The sequence below is a fragment of the Centroberyx gerrardi genome, chromosome 2, assembly GCF_048128805.1.
Source record: "Centroberyx gerrardi isolate f3 chromosome 2, fCenGer3.hap1.cur.20231027, whole genome shotgun sequence".
Classification (NCBI taxonomy): Eukaryota; Metazoa; Chordata; class Actinopteri; order Beryciformes; family Berycidae; genus Centroberyx; species Centroberyx gerrardi.
Genome location: NC_135998.1, coordinates 22,434,965 through 22,462,148, shown reverse-complemented (window position 1 = coordinate 22,462,148; position 27,184 = coordinate 22,434,965). Strand labels below are relative to the sequence as shown.

The 27,184-nt window shown below is 44.1% G+C and overlaps 1 protein-coding gene across 1 annotated transcript in view; it reads right to left on the bottom strand.

The window, feature by feature from the left end:
- Window positions 1-27,184, bottom strand: part of col27a1a (collagen, type XXVII, alpha 1a) — a 75,774-nt gene that overhangs the window by 12,465 nt on the left and 36,125 nt on the right. The window contains exons 9-32 of the mRNA XM_071895804.2: window positions 27,087-27,140; window positions 26,554-26,598; window positions 25,227-25,280; window positions 24,396-24,440; window positions 20,329-20,382; window positions 18,143-18,187; window positions 15,587-15,640; window positions 15,198-15,242; window positions 14,520-14,573; window positions 14,022-14,075; window positions 13,774-13,827; window positions 13,607-13,660; window positions 13,247-13,300; window positions 13,065-13,109; window positions 10,659-10,712; window positions 10,507-10,551; window positions 10,307-10,360; window positions 10,121-10,174; window positions 7,559-7,612; window positions 6,733-6,786; window positions 2,315-2,368; window positions 1,744-1,788; window positions 1,348-1,392; window positions 970-1,023 (exon numbers count right to left, since the gene is read on the bottom strand). Of these exons, the coding sequence (XP_071751905.2) occupies window positions 970-1,023; window positions 1,348-1,392; window positions 1,744-1,788; window positions 2,315-2,368; window positions 6,733-6,786; window positions 7,559-7,612; window positions 10,121-10,174; window positions 10,307-10,360; window positions 10,507-10,551; window positions 10,659-10,712; window positions 13,065-13,109; window positions 13,247-13,300; window positions 13,607-13,660; window positions 13,774-13,827; window positions 14,022-14,075; window positions 14,520-14,573; window positions 15,198-15,242; window positions 15,587-15,640; window positions 18,143-18,187; window positions 20,329-20,382; window positions 24,396-24,440; window positions 25,227-25,280; window positions 26,554-26,598; window positions 27,087-27,140 (1,224 nt within the window). The remainder of the gene's footprint in view (window positions 1-969; window positions 1,024-1,347; window positions 1,393-1,743; window positions 1,789-2,314; window positions 2,369-6,732; window positions 6,787-7,558; window positions 7,613-10,120; window positions 10,175-10,306; window positions 10,361-10,506; window positions 10,552-10,658; window positions 10,713-13,064; window positions 13,110-13,246; window positions 13,301-13,606; window positions 13,661-13,773; window positions 13,828-14,021; window positions 14,076-14,519; window positions 14,574-15,197; window positions 15,243-15,586; window positions 15,641-18,142; window positions 18,188-20,328; window positions 20,383-24,395; window positions 24,441-25,226; window positions 25,281-26,553; window positions 26,599-27,086; window positions 27,141-27,184) is intronic.

Below are 27,184 nucleotides of genomic sequence, written 5' to 3'. Positions count from 1 at the left end.
CTTCAGATAGTCACGGTTAGAGATGCACGTGCTTTAATAGGAAACAGGAGCATCGTCCTGTGGTTTATTCATGTGGAAAACAGAGGGCATGGGTGACTGTCAACTAGTACTGGTGTGCTACAGTTAGTGTGCATGCATAATGCCGCACACATTTTCTATCCATCTCTTTCTCCTCTGCTCCTCTCAGTGCTCATAAAGTAGAATCAGTCGTAGTATTGCGAATCTGTTTTATAATAACGGTTTTACACTATACAGAGATTCCCCTCTAACTGTCACATCTCTATTCCCTGGGATTTCACTGATGCAGCACTTCTCCAAGTGAGCTGTGTCTCTTTCAAACATCCATCCAGTCACCCAGCTAGCCAGCAAGCCTGCTGCTTGCCGTCTGCTTGCCTGCCACTCCAGAACAGATGTGTGAAGGATGAGACAATTCCCTGGCTACCCTGCAGGAAACATTTAATACAGGCTAATAAATTTTTAATAGATGTTAATATATGTCTTATAAACTAGCTGCTGGCTGTGTTAACAGGGCTGGCCAGAGAGAATCAGGCTGCTGTTGGTTGCCAAAGAGGTTCTAATAAAACTGGTAAGTATGGTTATAAGAAGGGAGAGGAAAAGGTTGACGATGGATCGATGGTAAGTCCGAGGGAGACTATTGCGAAAGATTGGGCCGTGATTGAGAGAGCAGGATGAGAGAGAGAGTAAGAGAGTAAAGGATATTGAAGGATACAGGGGGAGGTATAAAGATGCTGAGAAGATGGACAAAGAGGAGAGAAAGAGACTTTGACTTTTGATGTTCTTTAATGAAACATCTGCTTAAAAGACACACACCAACACACCAGCACAACAACAGCAATAGCAAGCCAACAGCAAGACATAATGCACTCCAAGCAGATATCAGCCCCTCCTCCCACACATTGCATATGAAGAAAAAGATGGAGGGACGGAGAGAGGGATGGAGGGTCTTACCGGCTCGCCAGCTATTCCTTTGTCCCCTGGAGGTCCTGAGGGCCCTTGGACACCCTAGAGATCGAGGGGTCAGTGAGTTTAGAATATATATGCACACACACACACCTACACACACACACACACAACACGAACAAACCCCATCTTCAGGCATTTGCAGTATGGATGCACAGGTCTGGCATTACGTTGAATTCAATATGCATAGAGGACTATAATACATAAATATGAGGCTGATGCCTGGGGGCCATCAGTGTTACTAAGTCTTGTTCCTCGCATGATGTGAGTGATTGTCTCATGGGTGTATGTATGTGGTTTTCCCCTGCATATCAGCTGATGTGTGTGTGTGTGTGTGTGTGTGTGTGTAGAGCATAAAGTACTCACAGGAAAGCCTTTAGGCCCAGCTTCCCCTGGCTCTCCAATCTTTCCCTGGAGTGACAGAATAAAAAGAAGAATATCTAAGAATAGGATAAATTAGCAGGATTCATCTGCATAAGATCTGAGATGCTCACAAAACCATTGTTGTCCAAGACTTGTGAACGGACAAAGAAGTAAATTAATACATAGTCTCTTTGTCTCACTTGTAGAAACCTGACAAAGACAGAAACCTCCCAGTCTCCTTCACAGTAATACGTTGCTTTAGACTAAGGTCTTAGACATTGTAGGCATCATGTAGTGCCTCTAAATCAGGCTGCTGCCCAGCCTCTCCAGAGGAACATAAGCACCAATAATATACGAGAGAGAGGAGTGGAAAACTACAAAAGCACACCAGTGCTTTACCTCTGGTCCAGGGAAACCTATTTTTCCTGGAGGACCGTCAGGACCCTGTGGAGCGAGAGAGGGATGAGAGAAAGCGATGAGTTGAACCGTGCCAATGTATATTCCCTGCCTTGACTGATGGATGCAGAGGAGCTTAAGCATGCAATTTGTTTGGAGTTCCAAGATGCATTTCTTCTAAGTGTCTATTTGTGTATTTTGGATCAACTATGTTTAATGCACTAGAATTTTTATAATTTATCCATCCCCCACGCCGATGGAGTTTGTTTGGGAAAATGAAATATTCAAAGTCATTTTAAAATTCCTGTCCAACATTATGATCATTACTCTTGTGTCTGTACAGTCTGATTTACTTGAATGTTTCCAGCATTAAATATAAACAAGGAAATTCCAATAATTATACACAATCAATGCAATACTTTTCCTATGGCATTTCTGGTCATTGTGCCCATTCAGCGGAGCAGTTACATTGGATAAATATAGATCTACTGTACACTCTTAAGCCATGCTCTTACACCTTACTTGGATATAATGCAGTTGATGAAGTGACCTTTGACCCCACCATAATTCTTACCTTCTTGCCCTCTAACCCCAGCTCTCCTGTTGGACCGTCAGGCCCTCTTGCTCCCTGAAACACAAGACAACTGTCACTTCACCAACAGAGGTCACTGTAACACAGCCAGACAGCCACAACATAAACACTGCATGTAACTAAGTTGTCACCAATAATAGCTCCATGTCAGAGGCAGCGTGAGCGCCGCTGTGCCACAAACCACACTTCTCAGGATAAATACGGAAGTACATAATGTACACTGAGCAGTAAATACATCTTGGTGTGTGCACATGCGCGTGTGTGTATGTGTGCATATGTTGATGTGTGTATGTGTGAGTGTGTGTGTGCGAGATTGACTGAGAGACACTACATAAAAGAAGGCTATTGGCCTCTCTGCAGGGTGTCACACATGGCACTAATCTACAGAGGTCACTGGTCTCTCTGAGTTGCATTTTAGCACCAAAATCAGGACACACACACACACACACACACACACACACACACACACACACACACACAGAGAGAGAGAGAGAGATACATACTGTTCACACTTAAATACACACACACCTTCAGAACAGTCTGACTGTTTAGGTTACATGGGCACATCTGTCAAACATAATCAATCTAAAGTGCTTAAAGGCCCACTAGGCCAATGAGCAGTGATAATAAATGGGAGCCAGGCAGTGGACCAATAGAGTCCATCTGCTCTGCACCTGCGCCTGAAGAAGGTTCCTCCTCTGTGCTCCGGACGGGCCGGCTCACTGACACTGAGAAGATCCTCACTGGCAGATGATCAGTGATGTGACACTCTATGGGTCATGCTTGGCTAATAGTGATTATGAAAAACAAGAGGGGAAACCATGATTCTCTCGGGACCGTTAGTAATCTTTAAGGAGGAGGAGAATTCAATATGACGCAGCCACACAGGCAGCATGAGTGTGAGTGGTTGATGACTGGGCACAGTGGGAGTTTGGCCCATGCAGGGAGAACACCGCTAGCTGAAGTGCTATAAGCCTATTAATACATAGAGCTGGATGAGCAGCACTCATTAACATTCCTGTCTGGGGTACCTACTACCCACTGCTTACGTTTACATAGCCTGATTAGCTAATGTGTAGGGAGACTATTTCACCTTATCAGGCCACAGAAAAACACACAAGACACACCAAGAGCATGGATTCAAAACAATCCAAAACATCAACGTGAACTAGCTTAACGCTAACCACCAAGAGGGAGAGATGATTTGCATGATGACATCACTATGTTCTTCAATATGGAAAACATTAGCTGAGAATTTGTAGGTCGGTTATCGTGAGTGAAGTTATTAGATATAATGCATGGTTAGATTGGTGATTCTTCATGGCAGACATCCACTAGATGGCTAGAACTTTGGTTTTTGGAAATGTGATGGACATTTGAAAGAGAGAGAGAGAGAGAGAGAGAGAGAGAGAGAGAGAGAGAGAGAGAGAGAGAGAGAGAGAGAGAGAGAGAGAGTAGTGTGGTTTCTCCTTCGGTTTCCTAGGTGTTGGTGGTTTGATGCCCACATGCAGTCTCATCTCCTGCTGTCCTCTATGCCCCAATATTTCCACGGTAGAAAATGTTTCTGTCAGGACAAATATCACGTTTCTGTCAGCATGTTAAGGCCCTGTGCCTCAAGCCAGGGAGCTAACATCTAAAAGACATATGGTATTACAATCTGAAATGTACGTAAAAGGATTTGGGTGTACAGTCTCAGTGTACAGAGTTGAAATCATCTGATTCTAAGATGAAAGATGAATGAGAGACACAGTCCTTCCTGTGGAGCAATGAGGGCATTTACACAAATCATCCTCCTTCCTTATCCCCCCGTTTCATCAAAAGAGATGGTGACTTGTCCGTCTCAGTGGGGGCATCTAGACCCAAGAGTGTTTTGTCATGGACAGACAAATCAGAAGGCAAGCGGATTGGCCCTCTAAGAACCTCTGAAATGAAGTCCAGTCCTGAAATGAAGTTTTGTATTGCACTTTATTATATCTTATTATATCTCTACACAAATGGGACATTTTGTTTGGCCAGGTGAATTAAGAGATAAATATTTTAGATATGGGGGACTTTTATTATATACATTTTAAGTTGGTTGCATGAACATGAGATATTTGGGTTAACAGTCCCGCTGCTTTTGGTGTCAAACACATCATAGAGCTTGTCCTCTATATGAATGTTTCTGCATGTATGTGTGCGTGTGTGTGTGTGTGGGCATCCATGTGTGTATGTGTGTGTTTGCGCACATTCACATGTGTGTGGTAGAACCACCTTTATGTGAAGTCTTCTGCCTTGCTACACTCAGGTATCTCGGCTGAGACTACCCAGTATAGGTCATGGAGCAGCAGGCAGATTTACTGGCAGTGGAAGCTGCTGACATTAGCATTAATTGAAAACACAGCTTGAGACATGCGAGTGTATCCAGGCCAAACACAGTCAGGCCCATCTCCCATGGAGGGCCCAGACAAAGAAGCTCAATGCTATTTCATCCCACCTGCCAGCTGGCTCCATGGAGAGTCCATGGACCTCAGCTATAAAAGACATCCATTAAAAGGCTTTGAAAAAGGTTGGAGACAGGGTCTGCATACCACAAGGGAGCATATCAAGGATAGAGAGAATTATATTGCCAGCAGTAGCTGAAGTGTTTCCATTCAATGCACCAAATCTAGCTACTCTGGCATCAAAAACATCATCTCTACTGTCAACTGCATCCGTGCAATACTGCCATCACCATCATCATTATTAACATTCATCATCATCATCACCCTATTTTTTTCTATGAACCAAAGCCACTTCATTCTCCATGAATCAGCTTTAAATCTGTCAATGAACTGTGAATTGAAGAATTCATAGACTGCATGTTATTCTTATGGTCTCTTTCAAAACCAGAAACCAGAGAACTAAGACTAGAATCTGTGACAATGTCATCAATCTGCTGCTGCTCCATAGATAATGAACTGCATGGTAAACATAACTTGAGCCATTTCAGACGGTATTAGTTTTGCCAGGGGAGGTCTAAGTAACGATACCTGAGCACCGCCATAAATTTGATCTGCTCCCAAAAGTCATGATTTCTGTCAGTGATATTTAGCCAGGTAAAAATTCCAGCTGAAATTCGCCTTTGTTTTCATTTTCCCAGAAAAAGGAGTCCTCTGATTTTGTTTTCACCCAGCCTAGAGAGCCGTAGCAGTAATTTGTGTCTATATTATTTTTCCTTTTGTTTAAAAAGCTAGAAACACAATGTAGCACACTTGATTCACAGTTAATTTAGTTTACCTAGATAGTGTCCTACCATTTCTCAATATGACAAATGTTTTAGGCCACCATAGAGATGTTTTTACAGTAGAATTATTCATACTAGGAACTTGTAAAATGTATTTATGACTGTACTCAATCAAGGTTAATGTTTAAAGTCTTGTTTTTTCTGGGTCTAACAAGGAAAAATGGCAACAATATCAGAATTCCTATACAGTAGGAATTACACCATTATCTAATACTTTATTCAGACAAATGGAAAACCATGAGATCAACAGCTTTTGATTCTGAAAAGATTACACGGCCAAAAGCTGCTGCTGCACTAATAGGGACCATGCTTTATTGGTGTGGAGCCCTGTGCTGACCCAGACTGACTGAACAGCCTGGAAGCAGGACTCATGTCCTACAGCTCAGAGTAGATATGAGCCCATGTTTGCCCTCCGGGAGGTTTCTGACACTGGGAGCACAGCCTGTTTCCCTAATCACTACAGTACATTTGTCTGTAAAATGGCCTCCAGAACAGCCGCTTGTCACTATAATCAACAACAGCCAGGTCACATTTTCCATGAAAAATGTCATGTAGCTGGACCAACGGCTGGTCCTTGCTATAACTAGTCATTGTTCCGTTTTTATGGAATAAAAAAATGAGCTGTTTGTTTTATATCACTGGAGCTCTTCCAGCAGTTATAATGAGCTCTGACTTCTGACAAGGATGAAAAAGACTCACTCTCTGTAACTCTGACCCCAAGAATGTGTTATGCAAGCACCCATGTCCAGTAAACACACATGACATCACTGCAGAGGCAGTTCCATATCACTTCATTATGTGCCCCACTAAACTTTTTCCTATGGCTCGACGACAGCAATGGCACATGGCACACACACATGCATACAGACACACATAGACACATAGATAGATAGATGGACAGACACACACACACACACACACACACACACACACACACACACACACACACACAGACAATATACAGACACATACAAACACACATACATACATAAACAAACCCAGTCATGTATATGAGGACAGACCATTTGCCGGGTGTATGGACTACTCCACAGGCTGGGCACTGCACCATACTGACTGCAGAACACCACTTGACAGCTAAGCTGCAGGAATTGCAGGTGTGAAACTTAAAGCTTACCCGTCTGCCTTTGGGTCCTCTGGTACCGATCGGCCCACGAGATCCAGGGGGGCCCTGAGGAACAAAAGAAAAGGGGGATGAAGAGGAAAAGAGAAGGGGAAAGGAGAGGGGGAAGGAGAGATAAAACAAAGGTTTAAACTGACAGAGCACAGAGCCCCCTGCTTGCTGACCCTGGGGGGCAGGCTGACCTCGGGAACACACTATGGGGTTTGTTGTCAGATCTGTCACTCACACCAATTAACGGGCCCGCTCTGGAATCCCGTTCCTCCGCACCCCAGAGCCCCGTATTTATGTTTGTTTTGGTGGCTCAGTGGCCTCCAGCTTCCACCAATGCTTGCCCCGCACCCTGTCAAAGCTGGCCGTGGCAAGGCCGCAGCAAGGGGAAACAGGGGCAGGGGCAACTTCTAATTGGTCGGAGGTGTTGGGCTTTTGACTGACAGGAGGGTAATGCAGCTTCAGCGGGAGGCTGCCAGCTCTCATAACGCTCGGAGGAACTTCTGCTGCAGACTGTGGGTTATTAACAGTTCATACCACTATCGTGTGCTGAAAGCGGGTATTGGCTAGAATACCTATACACCAAAAAGACACATTGTGTAAACACACACAGACATAGACAAAGGTGCTGATGATTTGGGATCACAACCCAGCAGGTTCCTGATGTGACTTATAAGGACACATATGTTCGTCACCTAAGCCTGGGACAAACCCTAGCTGGAGTCTCTATGGTAGACCAAATCACAGCTCATCCCATATATCAACTGCAAAATACTGCTGGATGTGAAAGACAGGGAGGAGGAGGAAACTAAGTAAAAGACTGGTGACTTACTGGTCTTCCAGGAGGTCCTGAAGGCCCGCTCTCACCTGGTGTCCCTGGGTGACCCTATCACACACACACACACACACACACACACACACACACACACACACAGACACACACACACGCACCCACACAATAGATTAATTATACATCTGAAACAACACAGCGCATTCTGCTCTTGATTAACTCCAATAAACAATATGAGTAATGGCAAGAAAACAGGAGTTATTTGTGTTTCTACAACTCAAAAGCCTTTGATACCTCCAAAACACATATGAGTCTGAAATCTGTGGGATGAAGTTCTGTCCAAATCAATTCTGTTCCAAAAATAACTTTACATTCAAGAGGTGTTGAATACATTAGCCCATTCCAAACTGTTTTGTTTCATTTTATGTCTAGATTGAAATGCTATGTGTGAGGTGAAGATAAACTGGAAAGCTTTCAGGCAGGCGCGCGCACACACACACACACACACACACACACACACACACACACACACACACATGATGTGAATGATTAGGTGAGTAAGACGAGATGAAACTTTAATCATCCCTGAGGGGAAATCGGGCCATTGCAGCAGCAAATAGTACTAGGATAGAGAAAAGAAAAATAGAATATGTAATAGAGTAGCATAGGTTGCTGGTGGTCACATTCGTGTGATGAACACACAGTGAAGCACTGCTGTGGGATGGGTAGCTTGCGCACAAAGACACATCTGCAGAAATGCTCGGAGCATTGGGGAGTACGTCTACTGTAACATTAACAGACACTAGGGAGAAAAGAAAGACAGACAGACTGAGGAGATGGTGATTTTACATCTGCAAACATACTGCATTTGGCTGCTTCTCCTTCTCCTTCATCTGATAGGAAATTGCAGAAGTATTTGGCCAGACCATTTGTCAAAGGATAAATATATAATGGGGGTTATTTTCACTCAGACAAACAGAGTCCACTAAAATCTGTCCAATATGCATATATTCATATAGCACAGTAGGCAGCTCTGATGCTGTACCTCTACACAAAACACACTCTAAAACAAATCATAAAAGCCAGCAGTATGAGCTCTCTATTACGAGATATAGATGTCTGCTGGTCAGCTCTGCTCCTTTTGTATGATGCAGTCTTTTCCAGAGGGTCTGTTTCTATTTTGCAGCTGAGAGAAATAGAGAGGAAGGGCCAACAGAGCACTTCCTTGTGTGTGTGTGTGTGTGTGTGTGTGTGTGCGTGTGTGTGTGCTGTGTGTGAGCACATGCGCGTGCATGGTTAAGTCCTCAGAGGAATCCAGCTGGACACTGCACTGTGTTTCAACAAGAATGATGACTGACTTCTTCTCCACTCCAGCCAGTCATGTACAGTAGATGGCCATATTGAATGAAGCCACTACATGAAGGCTTCTCGCTCTTTGGTTGACGGGGCAGACTAAGGGTGGGACAGGGGTAGAGTAAGGCCTGATCTGATTTCCCATGAACCCTCAAAAGCTTTGGAGGGATAGATGGATGGATGGATGGATGGATGGATAGATGGGTGAATGTATGGATGGATGGGAGAGGGCCTTTAACACAACCTCCATTCTGTCTTGAAACCAGTCAAGTGCACTAGAGATGAAATAATAAATGACTTTATGAAAGGCTGCATGAAGCTCTCTCTGGGAGAGCAGTGATCCTCCTCAGCTCCAGTTACTAGTTTTTAGGTTAGGGGGCATCCTAAAACAGCAAACTAGGTGTTTTCGTTCAAGTTGGCCTTTGAGGACTGTTTGTGAAGTAAACTACTATGCAAAATATTGAATTGGTGACAGAGAAACAAGATTCCAGCTATGGAAGATAAATGTAGATAAATACTTTACTGCAAAAGATAAAAGCACTTGCTAACAGCTAATTCTTTCATGTAGTCAAACACTGATTAGAGCCAAGACAACACTTTTTTCGACTCTAGGGGCCGTAATTAGTAAGAGAAGCGCAAACACTTAATGGACGCAGCTTCCAGTTTAGTCCCTGATTTATAAAGACCACATATGCAAATCAAGTATGTTGCAGTTTTCCAATTAGAATACCTGAGGCATTACACCTCAGGTATTGTACTGAGTGTGCATGTCTGCCAGGTGAAACATGTGTGGCAAGGCTTTTTAACATTACACAGGTGAGAGAGCAGACTGTGATTCCCCACTGCAGCTGAGCCAGAGACGAGATGAAGAGCTGACACAAGGTTTGTCAATGCAGATGTTGTGCCTTTGGACAAATAACACAGCAGCCATGGCTTTCTCCGGGTGAGAAGTTAGTTCCTCTGCCTTAATGCCACTGCAAACACTTAGTAAACACGGCCCTCAGTCATCTTCAGAGCTGATGTGTCTGCTTTTCCCTTCTGCATATTCTTGTGCTATTGACTTAATCCCAGATACCACTATATTCCCATGGGAATAACATGCACATTTTAGTGTAAGATGACCATTTCTTAGGCTCTCTTTCATGATAAACCACAGGGCCCCGCCAGACCTTATCTGAGCTCTGTCTGTTTGAAAAAACACTGCACTTTGATTCCTCATCAAGTTGAATTCGCTAATTCCTTGTATCTTACCGTTGATCCCTTTTCTCCAGGTGGTCCAGGCAGGCCCATCTCCCCTCGATCCCCCTAGAAATACATATGCACAACATTCAGTCTGTAAAGTCACCCTTATAAAGGCAGGATAAGTCCATATGGCTCCTATAAGAAAGGAGCTTCTTTCTTACAATGAAATTGCAAGGAAAGAACAAGCCATTTCACCTTCTCTGCTGCCAGTCCTGTCTCTCCCACAGGTCCGATGAAACCTACCAAACCCTGAAATACAGAGACTCAAGGTTGGATGGATGGATTGATGAATGGATGGATGGATGGATGGATAAATAGATAGATGGATGGATGGTGGGTGGATGGAGAGAATGCAATTATTCTATACAGTAAGTGGCCATGCCAGACTTCCTTACTCTTTCCCCCACTGATCCAACTTTTCCTGTGATACCGGGTTCTCCCTGCAGGGACGAATGTGCTATTAGTCAATTGTTTACAACAATCACTTAATCATTTATTATGTTTTGAGAACAAGCTGTATTCGAGTATTGTGATTTTCTTTATTCACCTTAACTCCCTCTGGTCCAATCTTCCCAGGAAAACCTTTTCTTCCCATTCTACCCTGAAAAAGCAAATAAGAGTGATAATAATAAATAATGGGGTCATCAACATTCTTCACAATGTCTGGATGAATATACAAGACCTCTTTCCTATGAGATGACAGTTTGAAGAGAGAGTTGAGAAGTTGTCTGCAGCTCTTGCTTACAGATTGCAACCGCATGCACAGGTAATAATGACACTTTGGCAGGCTGTGCAAGTAATCAGCGACTGTAAGTGGCGCTCAAATGTTCCTCTTGCAGAGAGAGCAATTTCTGGGGTTAAGAGAGGGCTAAGTGCTTTTTAACCAGCAGCAACTCTGGGTCAGAAAAGTCTGTGTCCAACTCCTACAGACTTAGGGAATTAAATGACTCAACAAGCCCAAAGTTTTACTCCAGAATGGTTGGCAGCTTGTGCGAGACAGTACAGACTCACGCTGTATTTCATTCAGAAGCACACAGTAAAAGCAGATTTGTGTAGTAATATGAGAATGAATATGACATTGGTGAAATATATACTTAAACATGTTTCTCCAGGGTTGACCGCAGCCATCTGTTTTTGTGACTTCTTATCACCTGATTTAGATTTATATCTAGGTCTGACCACGCTAACCATGTGTCTCCTTGACATAACATGAAGAAAGAAAGGAATAAAGAAAGAAAGAAAGAAAGGAAGAAAGAAACAAAGAAGAGAGGAGTATACAGGGGAAACTAAGAGAAAGACTAAAAGGAGAGAAGTGAAAAAGTGGAATTAGCACAACAGAGAGGGAGGAAAATGGATTGAGAAAGTGTGAGAAAGATGACAAAAAGGGAGACTGAGAGAAAGAGAGGGTGTATCTCTGAGCAGAGGAAAGAGACTAAAAGACAGCTGACTGAAGAGGCTGAGGAGGTGGAGGAGGAGGTGGAGGACCTGTGGCACCTGGCCAGAGGTCAGGCCACAGTTCCTGAAGGAGCCATACACCACTTCCCCTCTGATGGGGGAGAGTCGGGGTCGGAGAATGAGAGGGAGGAGTGAGTGGGAGACGGGGGGGGGGGGGAGTTGAAGGGGCTAGAGTGTGGAGAATGTGAGAGAGAGAGAAAGGGGTGACAGGGAGCACGAAGAAAAAAAAGCGAGAGGTAGTAAAACATGTAGCAAAAAAAAAAAAAATCAAAGACAGCTGAAAAATAAGTAGCGTTGATAGAGACAAACTTTTAAAAAAAGCATTTGAATCATTGAAGTTTTCTTAATTATTCAATAAAGTGCTTGAGAAATGATGTCAAGTGTTTGTATTTCTGTTCTAGTCCATTAACATCTTCTAGCACTTTATGTCAGCTATAAATTCAACCAGCTATAAACTGGGTGATGGCAGTTATCACCACCTGGTGGCCAAGAGCAGGGACTGCATGCTGTCCTTCACTGTAAGAGAGCAACATCATCTAGAGAAACGCTAACCAAGCGCATAAACCTCCAGCTATATGCAGAGTATAGTTGGAGTTGGATATACTAGCTTCTCCCTGATACAAGCAAAGAAAACTCCATAACGATGACCTACTTGTTTCCTTAGATAAATTTCATAACTTCCATGCAGTGCAACACACTTTGCAATGCCTAATTTAAGTTAAGCACTGCATACTGCTTGCATACTACTGCATAAAGGCTGCATAAGACTGATTCAGCTAGTCTTAAACTAAAATTCAGTTACACGTGACTTGGACAAGGCCATATATTGTTCAACGTAAGTTGAACATGACTTTGGACTCAATTTCACATGATATTACCCACCCACTGCCTTTTCCTTTTGCTCTCATGGAGTTACATAACGGGGCCTTCGTCGCAGGCCGGCAGCTGACAGCATGCCAGTGTTCCGTTGTTCTGCTAACTACAAGACTTTTCAGCTGAATATGAATTAGCTTGCCGTACTGCAAAGCATGCGAGTGGAATTAGATTCATGTTACAGTTGTGTTTCCATGGACTGAGTGCCATTTTGCGCTCTCTCCCTATTTCTGGCAGTGAGTTAAACAGGGTCTTGGCTGCCAGCGGACGGCACTGTCTGCACAGTATCTGCACTGAGACCATGTAAAGGGGATGAATGAGACCTATCAGTGCACACAGAGACATAGTTTGATTGTTCTGTAAGAAACACAGTTCAAACACACAGGCTTTAACGGATGTGCACATGCACACGCCCGCATGCAGACATGGACACACACACACACACACACAAGTGAGAAAGTGAGAAGTGAGGCGAAGCAGCCACGGCCTGAAGGCTTGGGCAGCTGAGATAAAGAGCTCAGCCTAAATAAAAAGCAGCCATGGCTGATTGATCCCTGTCATCTGCTTTCTCTACTTCCTTTCCACCAGCCGAGCAACTCTAGGTGTTTATCTAATCACAACTCACCTCCAGTCCTGTCGGCCCTGGTGGTCCGAGAGGGCCTTCATCTCCCTGGAAACACAGATGAAATTGATGTCATGAGCATTGATCATGTTTTGGGACCAAAAACAGGGTTTGTGCCATATAACGTTTCATGTCTTGTTCTGCTTTGGGGTTGTTGTAATGTGGGCTGTGTCTGCGAGTCGTACCTCTAACCCGGGAACCCCTCTTGGTCCTGGCAAACCTCTGGCTCCTGGCTTTCCCTGGATGAGTAGAACAACATGTCAAATGACTGGTAACACGTAAGAATAAACTGTTTATGTATGCCAGTGCCTTTCCCAGAAATTATTCTTAGGGTGGTGGAAATGTCTTTGAAACAACAATTAGACCATGTTACACTAAACCACTAGTTATTGTAACTAATACTCACTTTACCTCTTCAATAGTCATGCATACACTGCTGCACACATGTAACATCTTTGTTGTATTATTATTATTATCATTATTATTATTAGAAGTGTAGATGACAGTCGATAGATAACTCAGACTAGATGATGTTTCTTGCTCACCTTTGGTCCTTCAAGGCCGTTCTCTCCTGGTGGTCCCATGTCACCAGGGAAACCCTGTTTTGATCAATGAAAAAGTTTCAAGAATTGATTTGTATTATAAGACAGCAGTACAGAGTTGTGCATTGTATGTACTTATTTTTGTTCATGTCTCAGGTGCAAATAGTGACCTCAGGGCCTGGGGGGCCAGGTGCACCATCAGGGCCTCTCTCTCCTGTCCTGCCCTGTGACAGAGAGAAACACACGGGAGAACATGAGAAATGCTCACTAGTCTTCAGCTGAGAATGCAGTGAAATGTCCTCAAAGAAGAGCATTATTATTACACTTTATCCTTACAGGGTCTTATAACGCCTTATAGGGTTTTTGTATTTTTGGTTATTAATCTGTATAGTGTAGTTAGTATAGTTGGAGGGCTTACCTGTGGTCCTGGTTTCCCGCGTATGCCTGGTAACCCTGGAACCCCCTGGATGCCCTGTCCAACACATACACAACCATAAGAGCTAAGACAGACAGGATTCAGAAGCATAAAGCAGAGCCTTGATTTCTGTTCTATGGGAAAAGACATTAGACATGCATGACTCTGCTCAGTATCTCCACTGTCTCACGGGACGACTCTGTTCTCTGATACAAATAGGGTTTGATTTTGCTGACACACAGAGACAAATGGGGGGGGGGTTACATAAGAATTTCCATAAGCTGGACAACAGACATCTGGCTAAGTCATTCTCCAAAGGCACAGTTCTGCAACCAAGGCTATCTATGTGTGTGTGTGTGTGTTGGGGGTGGGGTTGGGGAGGGGGCAGCAATGGATGAGGGGGAGAGAATGGGATGGGTGGTTAGGCAGGGGGAAGTGGATGTGTAAGTATTTAGTATAGTGTGCATGTGTGTGTACGTGTGTGTTGCAGTGGTGGCCTACCTTGTCTCCTTTGAACCCGATCTCTCCCTGCTCTCCAGGAATCCCGACTTCACCCTGATGGAGTTAGAGGGCGACAGAGAGGTGGGGATGAACAGAAGCAGGAGGATGGACAAAGGACAGAGAGACAGAGATGGCAATGAAGGACATTAGGGTCCTAAACTCTCACTTTGATGTGCCACATTCAGCTTTTTCAACAGACAACAGGAATTACAAGTCTGCACAAATTAACATACGAGCTACGAAAGTGCTGACAGCACAAATTATGGCAAGAACATGAGCCAGCTTCTTCATGTGGTGTCGATCTGTCTTAGGGAAGGGACTGATGCCGATTGCTCCATCACCCCCATGTCTTATACAGTAAGCCAGTGTTCAACAGATGAGCTCCCCGGTGACAGCTTAAAATGCATGGGAGGAAAGATGTGGGTCTAAACTACTGTACAATGGCTTTCATTGATAAGACAGTGGCAGGACTCAAATTGGTGACAATTACAAAAGCCTGTCAAATCTCATGCTTTATACAGGTAGTAAGAACCATCTGAGGCTTTGTATTGGTTTGGCCGAAGGTGGGACATAATGAAAGCATGCTCTATGTTTAAAGGCTGGAGAGAGATGGCTAGGATGCACATATCCATCACATGCTGCTCAAACACAGGCCAATAACGGGAATATTCAGATCACCTTATCACCTTTCAGTCCTGGTTCTCCTGGGTTGCCGGGCACCCCCTGCAAAAAACACGGACACACGGGTTAGGAAGGGACCCCCACAAAACCAAACCCCACCTATGTTCAGACTTAGTGGCAACACACTGGCCACTGTTGTGTGCACTGCATAGCAGGGCGGCACATGTGAGCAAGTCAATCAACAGCTAATCTGGCTCTCATAAGCTATTTCTGAACCGTATTGACCGACCCCCCAATCCTGTTCACTGGTCCTTCTCTGATCGCAGCGCAGCAGGAAAAGGAACTTCTAGTTTCTGGTTTCTACAGGTCACAGACGATATAAGATAGATAACAGTTTCTCTCTCTCTGTGTGTGTGTGTGTGTGTGTGTGTGTGATTAGTGATCACCTTCAGTCCATTAGGTCCTGCAAGGCCCATCTCTCCAACAGGTCCCATATCACCCTGGCACCAGAAGAGCAGAGAAATAAAAAACATACCTATCAGTGATACCTCATGCACAAATTACAGCTGAACAGAGGGCTCAGGTCCTTTTCATTGACTTTCATTAAACACACACACACAAATGATTTTGGCATTCATCAATAGTAATGTGAGAATAACAATGTCATTTCCATGATTCCAGTTCATCCACACTGTCATCATACTGGCTACAACACATAATAATGCATGATAATATTCAACCAAATTCAGGAGAGCAGAAATGGATCCAGCGATCTGAAGCCAAGTCTCTGCGGTAGATTCCATTTCATCAAATGCCTGCTGTGAATCTAATGAATAAACGCTTGGGGTAACATCTGTGCCGTCACTGAAAACAGAACCAGCGATGAGCTACATGGCTCACCAGCAGAACAAGAGCTACAGGATAAGATTGTAATTATCAGGGCAGGGGAGTATCCTAAGAAAATCTGCATTTCCTCAATGATCACACCAGTTAAGCAGACTGATCCAAGACTTCACTGGACTATCTGCTTCCTTTTCAGAACGTGACAGAATGAATGAGAGACCAAACGGTGGACGCCTTTATGAAATGTCTCCGGAGTGGTGTTCATCCCAGCAGAGAACATGGGCAGAAGAGACGACTCAGCAGGCTGTTAACAACTACCTCATCTTGCATTCTCTGCTTGCAAAGAGCTCCAGGGTGGCCTTGGCGCAGTGTGTTACATATTTATCTATCTGCATAATGTAGTACCTGTGTGTGTGTGAGAGAGAGTGCTTACTGAAGTATACACTGCAAAAAAGTCCCTCTTAACAAGTCACTTAACGTGGTGTTAAGTCTTAAAATCGTATTTTCCTTAAAACAAGTGAAAAAAAAACCTGCCAATGGGGGGGAGATAATTGTTTCCAATGCAAATAAACACGTTTCTAGAATAAAATCAAATCTGTGTATAAAATGCTTTTAAAAGGTTCATGTCAAAGTGCTTTACAGAGCAACAAAGGGCATAAAACACAACACAAAGGGATCAAGTGTCCTGTTCTGCTCTGCCTTAATCTGCCTTGTTGCAAGATATTGAAACTTGCCTTTAGAAAATTGCTGAAAAAGTGAAACTGCATTGGAATCAAATGGGATTATCTCACCCCAGTGGTAGAGTTTTTCATTTGTTTCACTTCAGAAAAATAAGATTTTAAGATTAAGACTTATGACTTGTTAAATTGGCCATTTTTGTGTATTTTGTTACTGAGGAATGAGCGGGGTCACTTCATGTTTATAGAGCCCTAGGGTGTTCAGAATGATGTCATACCATAGAGAGAGAGAGAGAAAGACAGAAATACAGGCAGTCAGAACAATAGAGAGATAGAGTGTGAGAGAGACAAAGAAAGAAAGTGTGGTACTGCTGCATTTTTCAGAAGGCCCCCCTCTTCCTTTCCTTCTCTATTTCTTTCTCTCTTCCTCCTCTTTCCCCCTACCTCTTTTCCATATCATGCATTTTCCTAATCGTAGCTAGTCCTCTCCACACTAACACCATCCCGTCTTCAACACTGGCCTGCCTTCACCCAGAGTGGAGGCCTGCAGTCTCCTGAGAAGGCCCCTCTGGCTGTTTGTATATTTATATCCTCGAAGTGCAGCGCAGCGCTGCTGGTGTGTATACTGTCGGGTCAGATGGATGCAGCAGACACGGAGCCCAGAGCAGAGCTGTAATCAGAAAGGCCTCCATAGCTCCAATTACAGGCCTACTACCACCGCCGGTGGCCTAGAATAGAGCGGGAGGAGCGGCATCGATGGGAGAAGACGGGACACGACAAGAGAAACCAGTGACACATTATAATCAGACACAATTATGCGGTTGTTGGGCTGGGCGGGCATGGAGGGCTAGGTGACGTGTGGGTGGCGGTGGTGGCAGGGGGGGGGGCGTTGCTGTTCAACAAAGGTAAATTAGAGAGAGATTTACGATGAAAACAGGATCCCTTGTTAGGGCCGGCTGATTGACAGTTGGATCATTTATAGATCACTGTCACGTCTGTCATGTGAGGTAGTGGGAGGGACACACTGTCATCTAGACCTTACAGCCAGGGCAGGAAAATAACTTTCTCATCCACTGCTTACATTGCCTGATGGATTCCAAAATCCACCAGCCACTTTCACTGCTTTACCAGCCAAATGTGTTTAAAGTGGTAAAGAACCTCCAGATGATGGTTAGTTACCTGCCAAAGTGGCTGGCAGAGGAGCAAAACATACCAGCATTAGGCAGGCGGCTGCTGTTATTTTCCTGCACTGCTTACAGCTAGAAAGTGTGGGCTAATTGAAAGCGTTTTCTTAATTGAGCAGGCATATTCTACACATAGCTATTGCATTTAAATATAGCCCTTTATAGCTGCGTAGTTATGGGCCATGTGTCTGGGATAATGGGATGTTTAAACCCTGGAGGACACAGACTACACACAGTCTCAATATAAAATATGCAGCATGTTTAACACACAAAGAGACACACAGATTCTTATACTCACAATAAGTCCATGAACTCCGCTTGGACCAGGGGCTCCCATCTCACCCTAGAGAGGAGAGAGGAGGAGAAAGAGCAAGTGAGATGAAGGGAGAGGGAGAAGGAGCAAGTTTCTGGGGTTATTGGCTCTTTTTTAAACAAACATGCTCAGAAGAGTGGCTCAGTGTTCATCGGAGCTTATGAGAGGGGGCTGTGTGTATGTGTGTGTGTGTGTAAGTATGTGTGTGTGTGTGTGTGTGTGTGTATATATATGTGTGTGCCTGAAGTGAAGGTGGAGGGGGGGGGGTCTGAGCCCACCGTCCTTCTGTGGCTCGTCCAATCTGCAGCTTCAATCTCCCAACAGATAGAGAGCAACAGAACACGTGTAATGAGAGAATGATAGACAGAGAGAGAGACAGAGAGAGAAGCAGAGAGAGAGAGATAGATAGAGAGAGAAAGAGAGAGATACACTGAGAGGTTTGTTGTCCCCATGTGGCTCTGCTGCTACATGCCATGCCCATTTCCTCCTACTATGCAGTCTAGATAAAAGGAGCACTTTCCTGCTAACTTTTTTTTTTTTTTTGAGAAGTAGAGAAGTGGGACTACTGCACACATTCACCAAAAAAAAAAAAACTCTGAAAGGTACTGGAGGCCAAAAAAACAGAATGGCCCCTGCACACTATATTGCAAGTTTCACGTAATTTATTCACAAGAGCGCTAAGCTTTCAGTCAGTGTCCTTTGTCAGTCTTTGTCAGAAAAGACGGAGGAGTCTCCTTCCCCTACTGTATCCACTCCGCCTTGCAGGAAGCAAAATAGTCAAACTTCCTTTTCTTACATGGAGAGAGATGAAAGAGTGGGTCACGGGGGAAACTGGGAAATACAGGAACTTGGACTGTGGAGCAGAGGCTCTAAGCCCCATAAGCCCATTATGCATTTACAGATCAGTGGTGAAAATACATAAATAAAATGAGCCTGATTATATAATAGCCTGATAGACATTGCACCCTCTGGAACATGGGACTTCATCAATATCCAGGGGGTATTTCAGAAAGCAGGATTAGCAAGTTAACTTTAAAAATGTTATGTAATTACTTATAAAAATGTAGTTTGTTTATTAGCAATCATGCCTGAATCATATATTTATTTTTACAGACTCAAGTCAGTATCACCAGGATACAGCATAATCTTTTTCACAGTTATCTGGCTAACTTTTTAATCCTGCTTTGTGAAATACCCCCCAGGATGCAGCTAAGAAAAAGCGTCATCTCCTGCTTGTCATTACTGTTGAGTTCAGAATGGATTTATTAGGCGTTTGGGAGCCTGCTGTACGAGAGTCAACTCAGCCACTGAGCCGTCGGAAAACTGCGGGATGAGGGAGGGAGCGTTTCTTCAAACATGAATGCGCTGTTTGTGCTGTGTTTGTGCTGTGTGCTCCTCTGTGTTTATATGTTTGTTATGTATTTGAAAGTGTGCTAAAGAGCGACTTTCTGACGTGTTTATGTTTTAATTTTAGAGTTTTCCACTCTGACTGATGAAGTGTCACTTTTGCACGAATGGCAGTGAATGAAAAAATACTGCGATGAAATAATTTGATCTCTTCCATATGGGCAGAGACATGCAGCGGACTGGCTAATAGTCTCTGCTGACCTATCTTTACTGTATTGGGGAGAATAATTACTCAAAATGACATCCTATTACATCATTTACTGTTCTTGGATATCACTTCCTAATATGCGTGTGTGTGTATCTGTGTGTGTGTGTGTGTGTATGTAACTTGGTGGTCCATTTCACTTAAGTGGTGAATGGAAAACGATTGAGTTTGAAAGCCAAGCCAACTAACTGCGCTTTGCTCTTTATATTGCAGATTGTGAAAATGAATGCCAATTAAAATGATCAATAACAAGGGGGAGGGGAGGGGATGAAATAAAACGCAGCAGTAAAGCTTGTCCGGAGCTCCTAAAAACTCGCTTCAAACAAAACAGAAAAACAGAGCCGACCTGCTGGACTCACAGATGATTTTCCCATCAGCAACTGCCGAAATGTCACAGTCCAACATTCCCAGTGTGTAAAACGCCAGGGGAGAGCGTGTGAGCAAAACCATTACTCTCTTTTTCTGTGCGTGCGTGCATGTGTGTGTGGGTGTACCTGTATGTGTGTGCATGTTTATCTATGTGTGTGTGAGCGTGTTTGTAACTGGGTGCGTGACATACTGGTTCTCCATCTGGTCCCGGTGGTCCTCTCTCGCCAAAGTCCCCTGGAAATCCCTGGGGAGAGAAAGAGTTGCTTTTAGCTTTTTTCAGCACTACCGGTCTGACACACTCAGCCTCACACATCTGATCAACCCAGAAAGTGTCACATTGTTTTATAGTGCGGCAATTGCAAAGACTTTATATTGAGTTGCTTCATATAAGTAATGTCTGCTTTATTAATGTACAGTAAACTTTGTTAAACATGTTGCCAATTGTTAGCTGACACGATTATATTGTGCAAAAGCTGTTGAGGTAAGAAGAGACTGACCTTCCTCTATTACAGCACTACAGCAACTCAGTGTAAAATCTGACACAAAAATGCATTTCATCTAAACATGGCACGTTCAGGTTGTAGGTTCAGGATCTCCCAGTATGTAAACATGTCACCATGGTAAATGTAAATCACTGTGTATCTCATCTCTGCAGAATTTTAACACAGGGTAACATTTACTGAGTTTTCACAAATATGACTATTACACAACCAAGAGTGCTGCTACTGTAATTGCACAGTAATTATAACAATTTCACTGTTAAAAATAACATTAGACATAGAGTAATTTGAAATATGTGCAAATTATGAGTATAATTGCCCTATTATGAGCATTAAATCTAACAGCTGCAGAACGGGTGCGGACAGTAAACGACTCTACTCAGGCTGAGCGGTTTCTAAATGCAGAGACCCAGCAGCCAAGTAGCTATTTAGTCCAGTTAGCAGTAAATGAGGGGCTAATCTGAGCTATGCTAACGGATGACGGTGCTGCTAAGGGAAGCCACATCTCCAGAAAGCACAGGGGCTAATGTAACTAAGGCTAGACCATCCAGAAACACTTATCATAATGGCTAGGTTCTGCTGTTGCGGCCTCCATGCATTGTTTTAGAACGCTAACTACTGTAGATGCCTCCGGAAAAGGGCTCTTATTTTTGTAAGGGTGGAGACGCTTTAGATTGTGTGTATTTATTTAAGTTTCTAACTTCCCCTGGAAATATATCCTGCTGACAAAATGCTACTCTTTGTGTTTCAAGACAGTTTATTTTTGGAGACCTGTCTGGGATAGTTTTGACTTAAATATATATATAACTGCTGGCATGTAAATGTACACCCAGCCTTCAAACAACTGACACATTGCATCAGGTTAATGAACAGATACACTGAATGTTGAATGCTTCTGCGTACAGTCTGAGCATACTGTCTGTCCTGTTGAATCATCTTAGATAATGTCACCAACAGGCCACTGGAAAAGATTTGGGATCCCACAGGCAAAAAGAGCCATAACACGGTAGTGTCATATTAAAACTGGGACTGTTTTATGGTGCCAAGGAATTAGCTGGAAAATGAGATGTCTAGACTCCAGATAAGTCAGGAGGTAGATGCTTCACACAGAGTGGATCATGCATGACTGATGCTTGCTGAGTCCACAGGTCACATTCTGTTATTCAGGCGCACTGGGGGAAACACAAGCCCAACAGAAATCTTACTGAAGCATGACGGTGACCCAGAGGATAAACCATAAAGCCATAACCGCTGCCGTAAGAACATGGAACAAATGTGGAAAACCTAGCCTAGCCAAGTAAAGAGCTTAAAAAAAGGCAGCAGAGCTTTTGAAGAGAGGCACATAAGCGTATTTTATGTCTTTTAGTGGCTCTCTGAATTGAAATGATGTTAGGAAGCCTTGTTCTTAAGCTATTGTCTCTGCACAATCAAACTGGATCAGTGAGCAGCAGTGTGCTCTGTCAGTCTGATTAGTGGGATGCTGTGAGGGAAGGCGACTCACAGGCGCACCAAGACGTTACTAGGGCTTGTAAACACCACAGGACAGTGTAACTGATGAGCCTGATAAAGATAACCTCAAAAATCCAAACAGAAACAGACATGGCTCAAACAGCTCCACAATTTCAACAAGACTTCAGTTGAAGCGCAGAACCGTTGGCCCTCGCGCTTTGGAAAAATTCTCTAGGGTTTGTATGCTCTTCAGTGTTTTAGATATTAAACCTTTTCCCTGATCCCCCTGGATGGATGACTCTCTGCATGTGTTTATCCTCGACAGAGTACAAGCGCTCTGGTTATGGCCATTAAACTGCCTCTGGCTGCGGTTCAGGTGCTTCTCCAGCTTTGTTCCTTCTCCTCTGTCACGGAGGAGGGGGTCGATCTCTCAAGGATCCTCCTGTAAGCAGCCTGGCTTTCCATTTTCCATCCGGGAGGACTGGAATGGGATGATGATGATGATGACCGGGTGTGTTTGCCAACAGCCAGTCACATTTGTATAATCTGTTAAAAGTGGCTTTAGGGTTAAAATGGTCTCCTAGAGCAGGGGTTCTCAAACATTTTCATGTCAAGGACCCACAGATAGACCCACCTCAGGCCACGGACCCCCATTTGATAAGATTTTGCCCCAGGGACCCATATGGGAAGTGTTTTCTTGTTGATTTAGAATAACTGTCTATACTGTAGGTGGAGAAATAGCAGTGGTGACAGTGAAATTATGACCAGAATAGTCATTTTTATACATTCTGTAATTGGAATAATTTCTGGTGAATTATACTACTCATCATTTTGTCAGCGACCCCCTGGAATCCCCTCAAGGACCCCTTGGGGTCCTTAGACCCCCCTTTGACAACCACTGTCCTAGAGTTTTTGAAGTTGACACCACTATGCTGCTGGACAAAGCCAGTTTGTATGAGTGTGCCTCTGTTTGTGTGCACGCCTGTATTCTGAATAGTTATGCATAGTAATACATATTACAGACAATGACCAAAAAGGGCCATGTTGGAAGTCATTATCAGATGTTTCTACTGACACACAACGCATTGTTTTCTTATCTTGTCATTCTTGGCTTCCCTGTCCTTAAAAGCAGACCAGTTGCTGTCAGCAGGTCGACTGGGATGTGTTGGGGGCAGGAGAATACCAGGGTGTGATGAAAGCACCGCCAGATTAATAGTTTTGAACAGTGTAGGACCGGTGCCAAAACTGTGAAGTCACCATAATGAGTTTCTTTGCAGGAAACAGTATCTTAGAAGATGAATCAATTAATGAGTCTCAATAGTCCCTAGGGAATAGTCAGCCATGATGCAGCCATGTTTACGTGGGGATCAGTGCACACACACACATAAACTGCATGTGCATGCACTTTTTCTCTCTCTCTGTCTTTCACACACACACTCAAGCACACACAAAAAACAAATCAAATGCAAACATGTACAATGCCTCACACATGATGCATTTGAATGTATACCTTACACACATCCGCAGCTACTGCATAAACATTTGTCTTACTGTGGAATAGCTGCGATTCTAAAACCCTCACACACCCACACCTCACACTAAGAGGACATTGGCTTGCGTGTGTTCAGGCGTTTGGTCTATAAATGCCTTAGTTACTGAAAAGCCAATAAGCAACAGCTGCGGAATGATCTCAGCAGTGTTTCGGGGTTGCATATTCTTTTCTGAAACACTCTGTCAAACTGGCTCTGAACACTGTCTATCTAACACACACAACAGGACCTATGGCTGCCTCCAAATGGCTTGGCTCCACGCTGGGGGTGACCAAAAGCCCGTCACTCCAACAAAAGCCTTTTCTTGTTGCGTCCAACAGTCCGACGTGCGGCTAGTGGGACTCCGCAGCATTCAAACTCCAGTTAACCCTTCCAATAGTCATGGAAATATTGAGTCGAGTCAAACAATGACGCAAATGCAGACCTTATAAATTTTCACATGTGTGTAGGTGTTGGGGTCTTTGCACCAAAATCTCTCAATGTGGTCTAAATAGAGAGCAGGAATGAATATAAAACTTGAATGTAATGTGAAGCCGCGACATTGTCTGACTGGAGCGGGGTGGTGAGCGTACAGCAATAAGATCTGTAATCAAAATCATATTGATTTGAATGATTCTTTAAATGTGTCACAATCTACCAAATTCTTTCCAGTCATTCAAAAGTCATGAATACATTACATTCGAGTTCAATTGATATCATCCCCCAGAACAGTTCATTATACTTGATTATCTATAAAGTATGTTGAGACAAAACTTTACCGGCCTACCCATCTTGCCCCTCTTCCCTGGTTCGCCAGGAATGCCCTGAAAATGACGATAGAAAGGAAGGACAGAGGTGGAATAGACAATAGAGAAGAGAGCGATGTAGGGAGAGAGGGTGAAAGGAAGAAAGAGAGAGAAAGACAGAGGGACGTTATGTAAAAACCGTATCAAACCCAAAACAAAACACTCTTAGGCATAGCCGATTCAGGTCCAAAAAACACAATTAAAAAGCCGTAGCTGTAAACCTCTGTCAGCTCCAGCTTCGCCAGATGTGAGAAACAGCTGACTGCAGCCTATCCAACATTCTCTCTAGCTCATTATGAGGGATTTATCACCCTTTCTCATATATGTGTTAGATAAACATTCTTCCCCCCCCCAGGAGAAGACGGGCAGACACCGCCTGTGCAGCTAGGGTATGACCCATCTAGCTGGTTGGCTGGCTGTGGGGGGGGTCCTGGTTGCAGCCCGCCTCGCGCTGACGCAACCCTCTGGAGCATGTCATAAGTAGGCTAATCGCTCCATGTTTTAGAGGCTGTGCCGGAGGAGGAGGCCTTGAGGAGTTCAGCCAGTTCAAAGGCTCTAAAAGGGGGCTTTTATCGTATGAGTCATCAACACTCCCACACAGCCTTATACAGCAGCATCTCAGACAGCTGGGGGCTGTTCCCACATTAAAACAATAACAAGACAGCTGAATGAAACGACAAGAGGCAGCACCACTGTCATCTCTATTGGGTCGTTAGCTGGGTTCCGATGTTTAATGTCAAATTCTACAATCATAACGTGGAGCGTGCATGATATTGGAGCGAATACACATGAACAAGAACTCACTCTTTCACCATCAGGCCCGGGAAGGCCAAAAAGCCCCGGGATTCCAATGAAACCCTGCAGAGAGGAGAGGGGAGAGGAAGACAAGAGAAGAGGAGAGAGGAAGGAATACGGGACGTGAGTTTTTCCGACACCATACGAGCAACGGGAGCGACGGCGACTTCCACGGGCTGCGAGGCGCGATTTCAGTGGGGCTGAGGGTCCAGTGGAGTGGTGGGGGGCGGGTTTTCCTCGAAGAACCAAGCCATGAGGCAAGTGTATATGCCCATGGACTGCATGGTGCTGGCTTCCACGATGTAGTCCAAGGGCACATACCCTCACGCCAGGGATCTCTGAAGATAGCCAGGGCGTCACACTGGGCTGTCGGCACAAGGAGACATGACCGGAAAACAAACAAGAACAGGCAGAGCAAATACAACAAGCACAAGAGCTGCACACTGAAGGAAACAACTGAGAGGCAGAGGCGTTGATTATAGTTTTAGGTGTGCCCGAGTTGAGTTGTTTGGTGTGTTCACGATATACAGTGGTCTGCAGAAGAGAGTGGAGGATATGCGGATAGGGAGAGAGAGAGAGAGAGAGAGAGAGAGAGAGAGAAAGGGGACTAGAATGCCTCCTTAAGACAGCAGGGCCTCATACGGAGCTTAAACAGGAAATTCCAGCCAGTGGGGGCAGGGGGAGGCTTCTGGAGCAGCCAAGGGGAGCTGATAAAGAACCTTTATTGGAACGCAACACAAAAATCACTGTTTGTGTCAGCGAGTGTGTGCGTCTCTTTGTTTGTGTACCTAAAGGGTGTGTGTTTGTATGTGGAGGCTTATCAACGGTCACAGTCTCTCACTTAGCGGCTGTATACAGTAATACAAGTGTTTACATCACAGAGAGGGGTCCTGAGTTTAGCCTACTAATAGCAGTGGCACACACACACACTGATTGAGGAGTGTGCATGCATGAATGTGTTTGTGTGTGCTTAGGTGGATGCCGGTGCCATGTTCTTATGCATGTGTTTATATATCTAAGTGCATGTGTGTGTATGTGTGTGTGTGTGTAAACGCTGCCAGCATGCATTTGTACAGTACACAACAGGTTTACAGTACAGAATACCGATAATTTGGCATCTTTGATTAAACAACTTGTCGTGTGTTTTGATTGAGATTTGTTAGAGTCTCCCTCTATAAACAGCGCATAGTAAAACTGTCAGTAAAGCAGTTAGGCTGACAGCATTGCGTATAACTCAGAAGCTCTGGTCCTGTCAAAGCACTAATGTTAGTCAGTCAGACCAATAGAAAGGAAATAGAACAGGCGAGACAGAAAGGAAGAACTTGAGTTGACCTACCCGAGCGCCTTTAGGCCCCAATGGTCCTACAGGCCCAGGTAAACCCTGAAAAACAAAAAGACAAACTTTAATTCTGTGGTTCAACACTATTTCTGGTCTAGCTGGTAAACAACCTGAAACCCTGTTTGCACAAACACCCTGTGAATGTGTGTGTCATTGTGCATCATGAATGAACATTCAAGGCATTTAAAAGCAGCTGTCTGCTACCATTGTTCTGAGACTACAGTTTACAATTTATAATAAAAAAAAGTGATAAATATATAGGATCCACAATTTGCAAATGCCTTTAAATGCATTAGAACCTTTAAAATGTAAACTTCTCTTCAGTTCATTTACTCAACAAATCACATGTGAATGATGCTAATAAGCCCACTCTGACCTACATGGTTAACATACATTCCCCCAAATATTTTCCTCAAACTGAGCTGCTGCAAGTCAGCTGTTCAGCCTAACCTAATTCCACTTGGCCCTCTGCCCCTACTACGGCCCTTGCCCTGCCTACTGTACCAGTCACAGCAGAGGATTTACTGCACCTGCCTGCCAGGATAACCTTTGGCACCTGGACTTCCGTCTGGACCTTGCTGTCCCTGCAGAGAGGAAAGAGAGAAAGAGAGAGTAGGGAGAGAGAGGG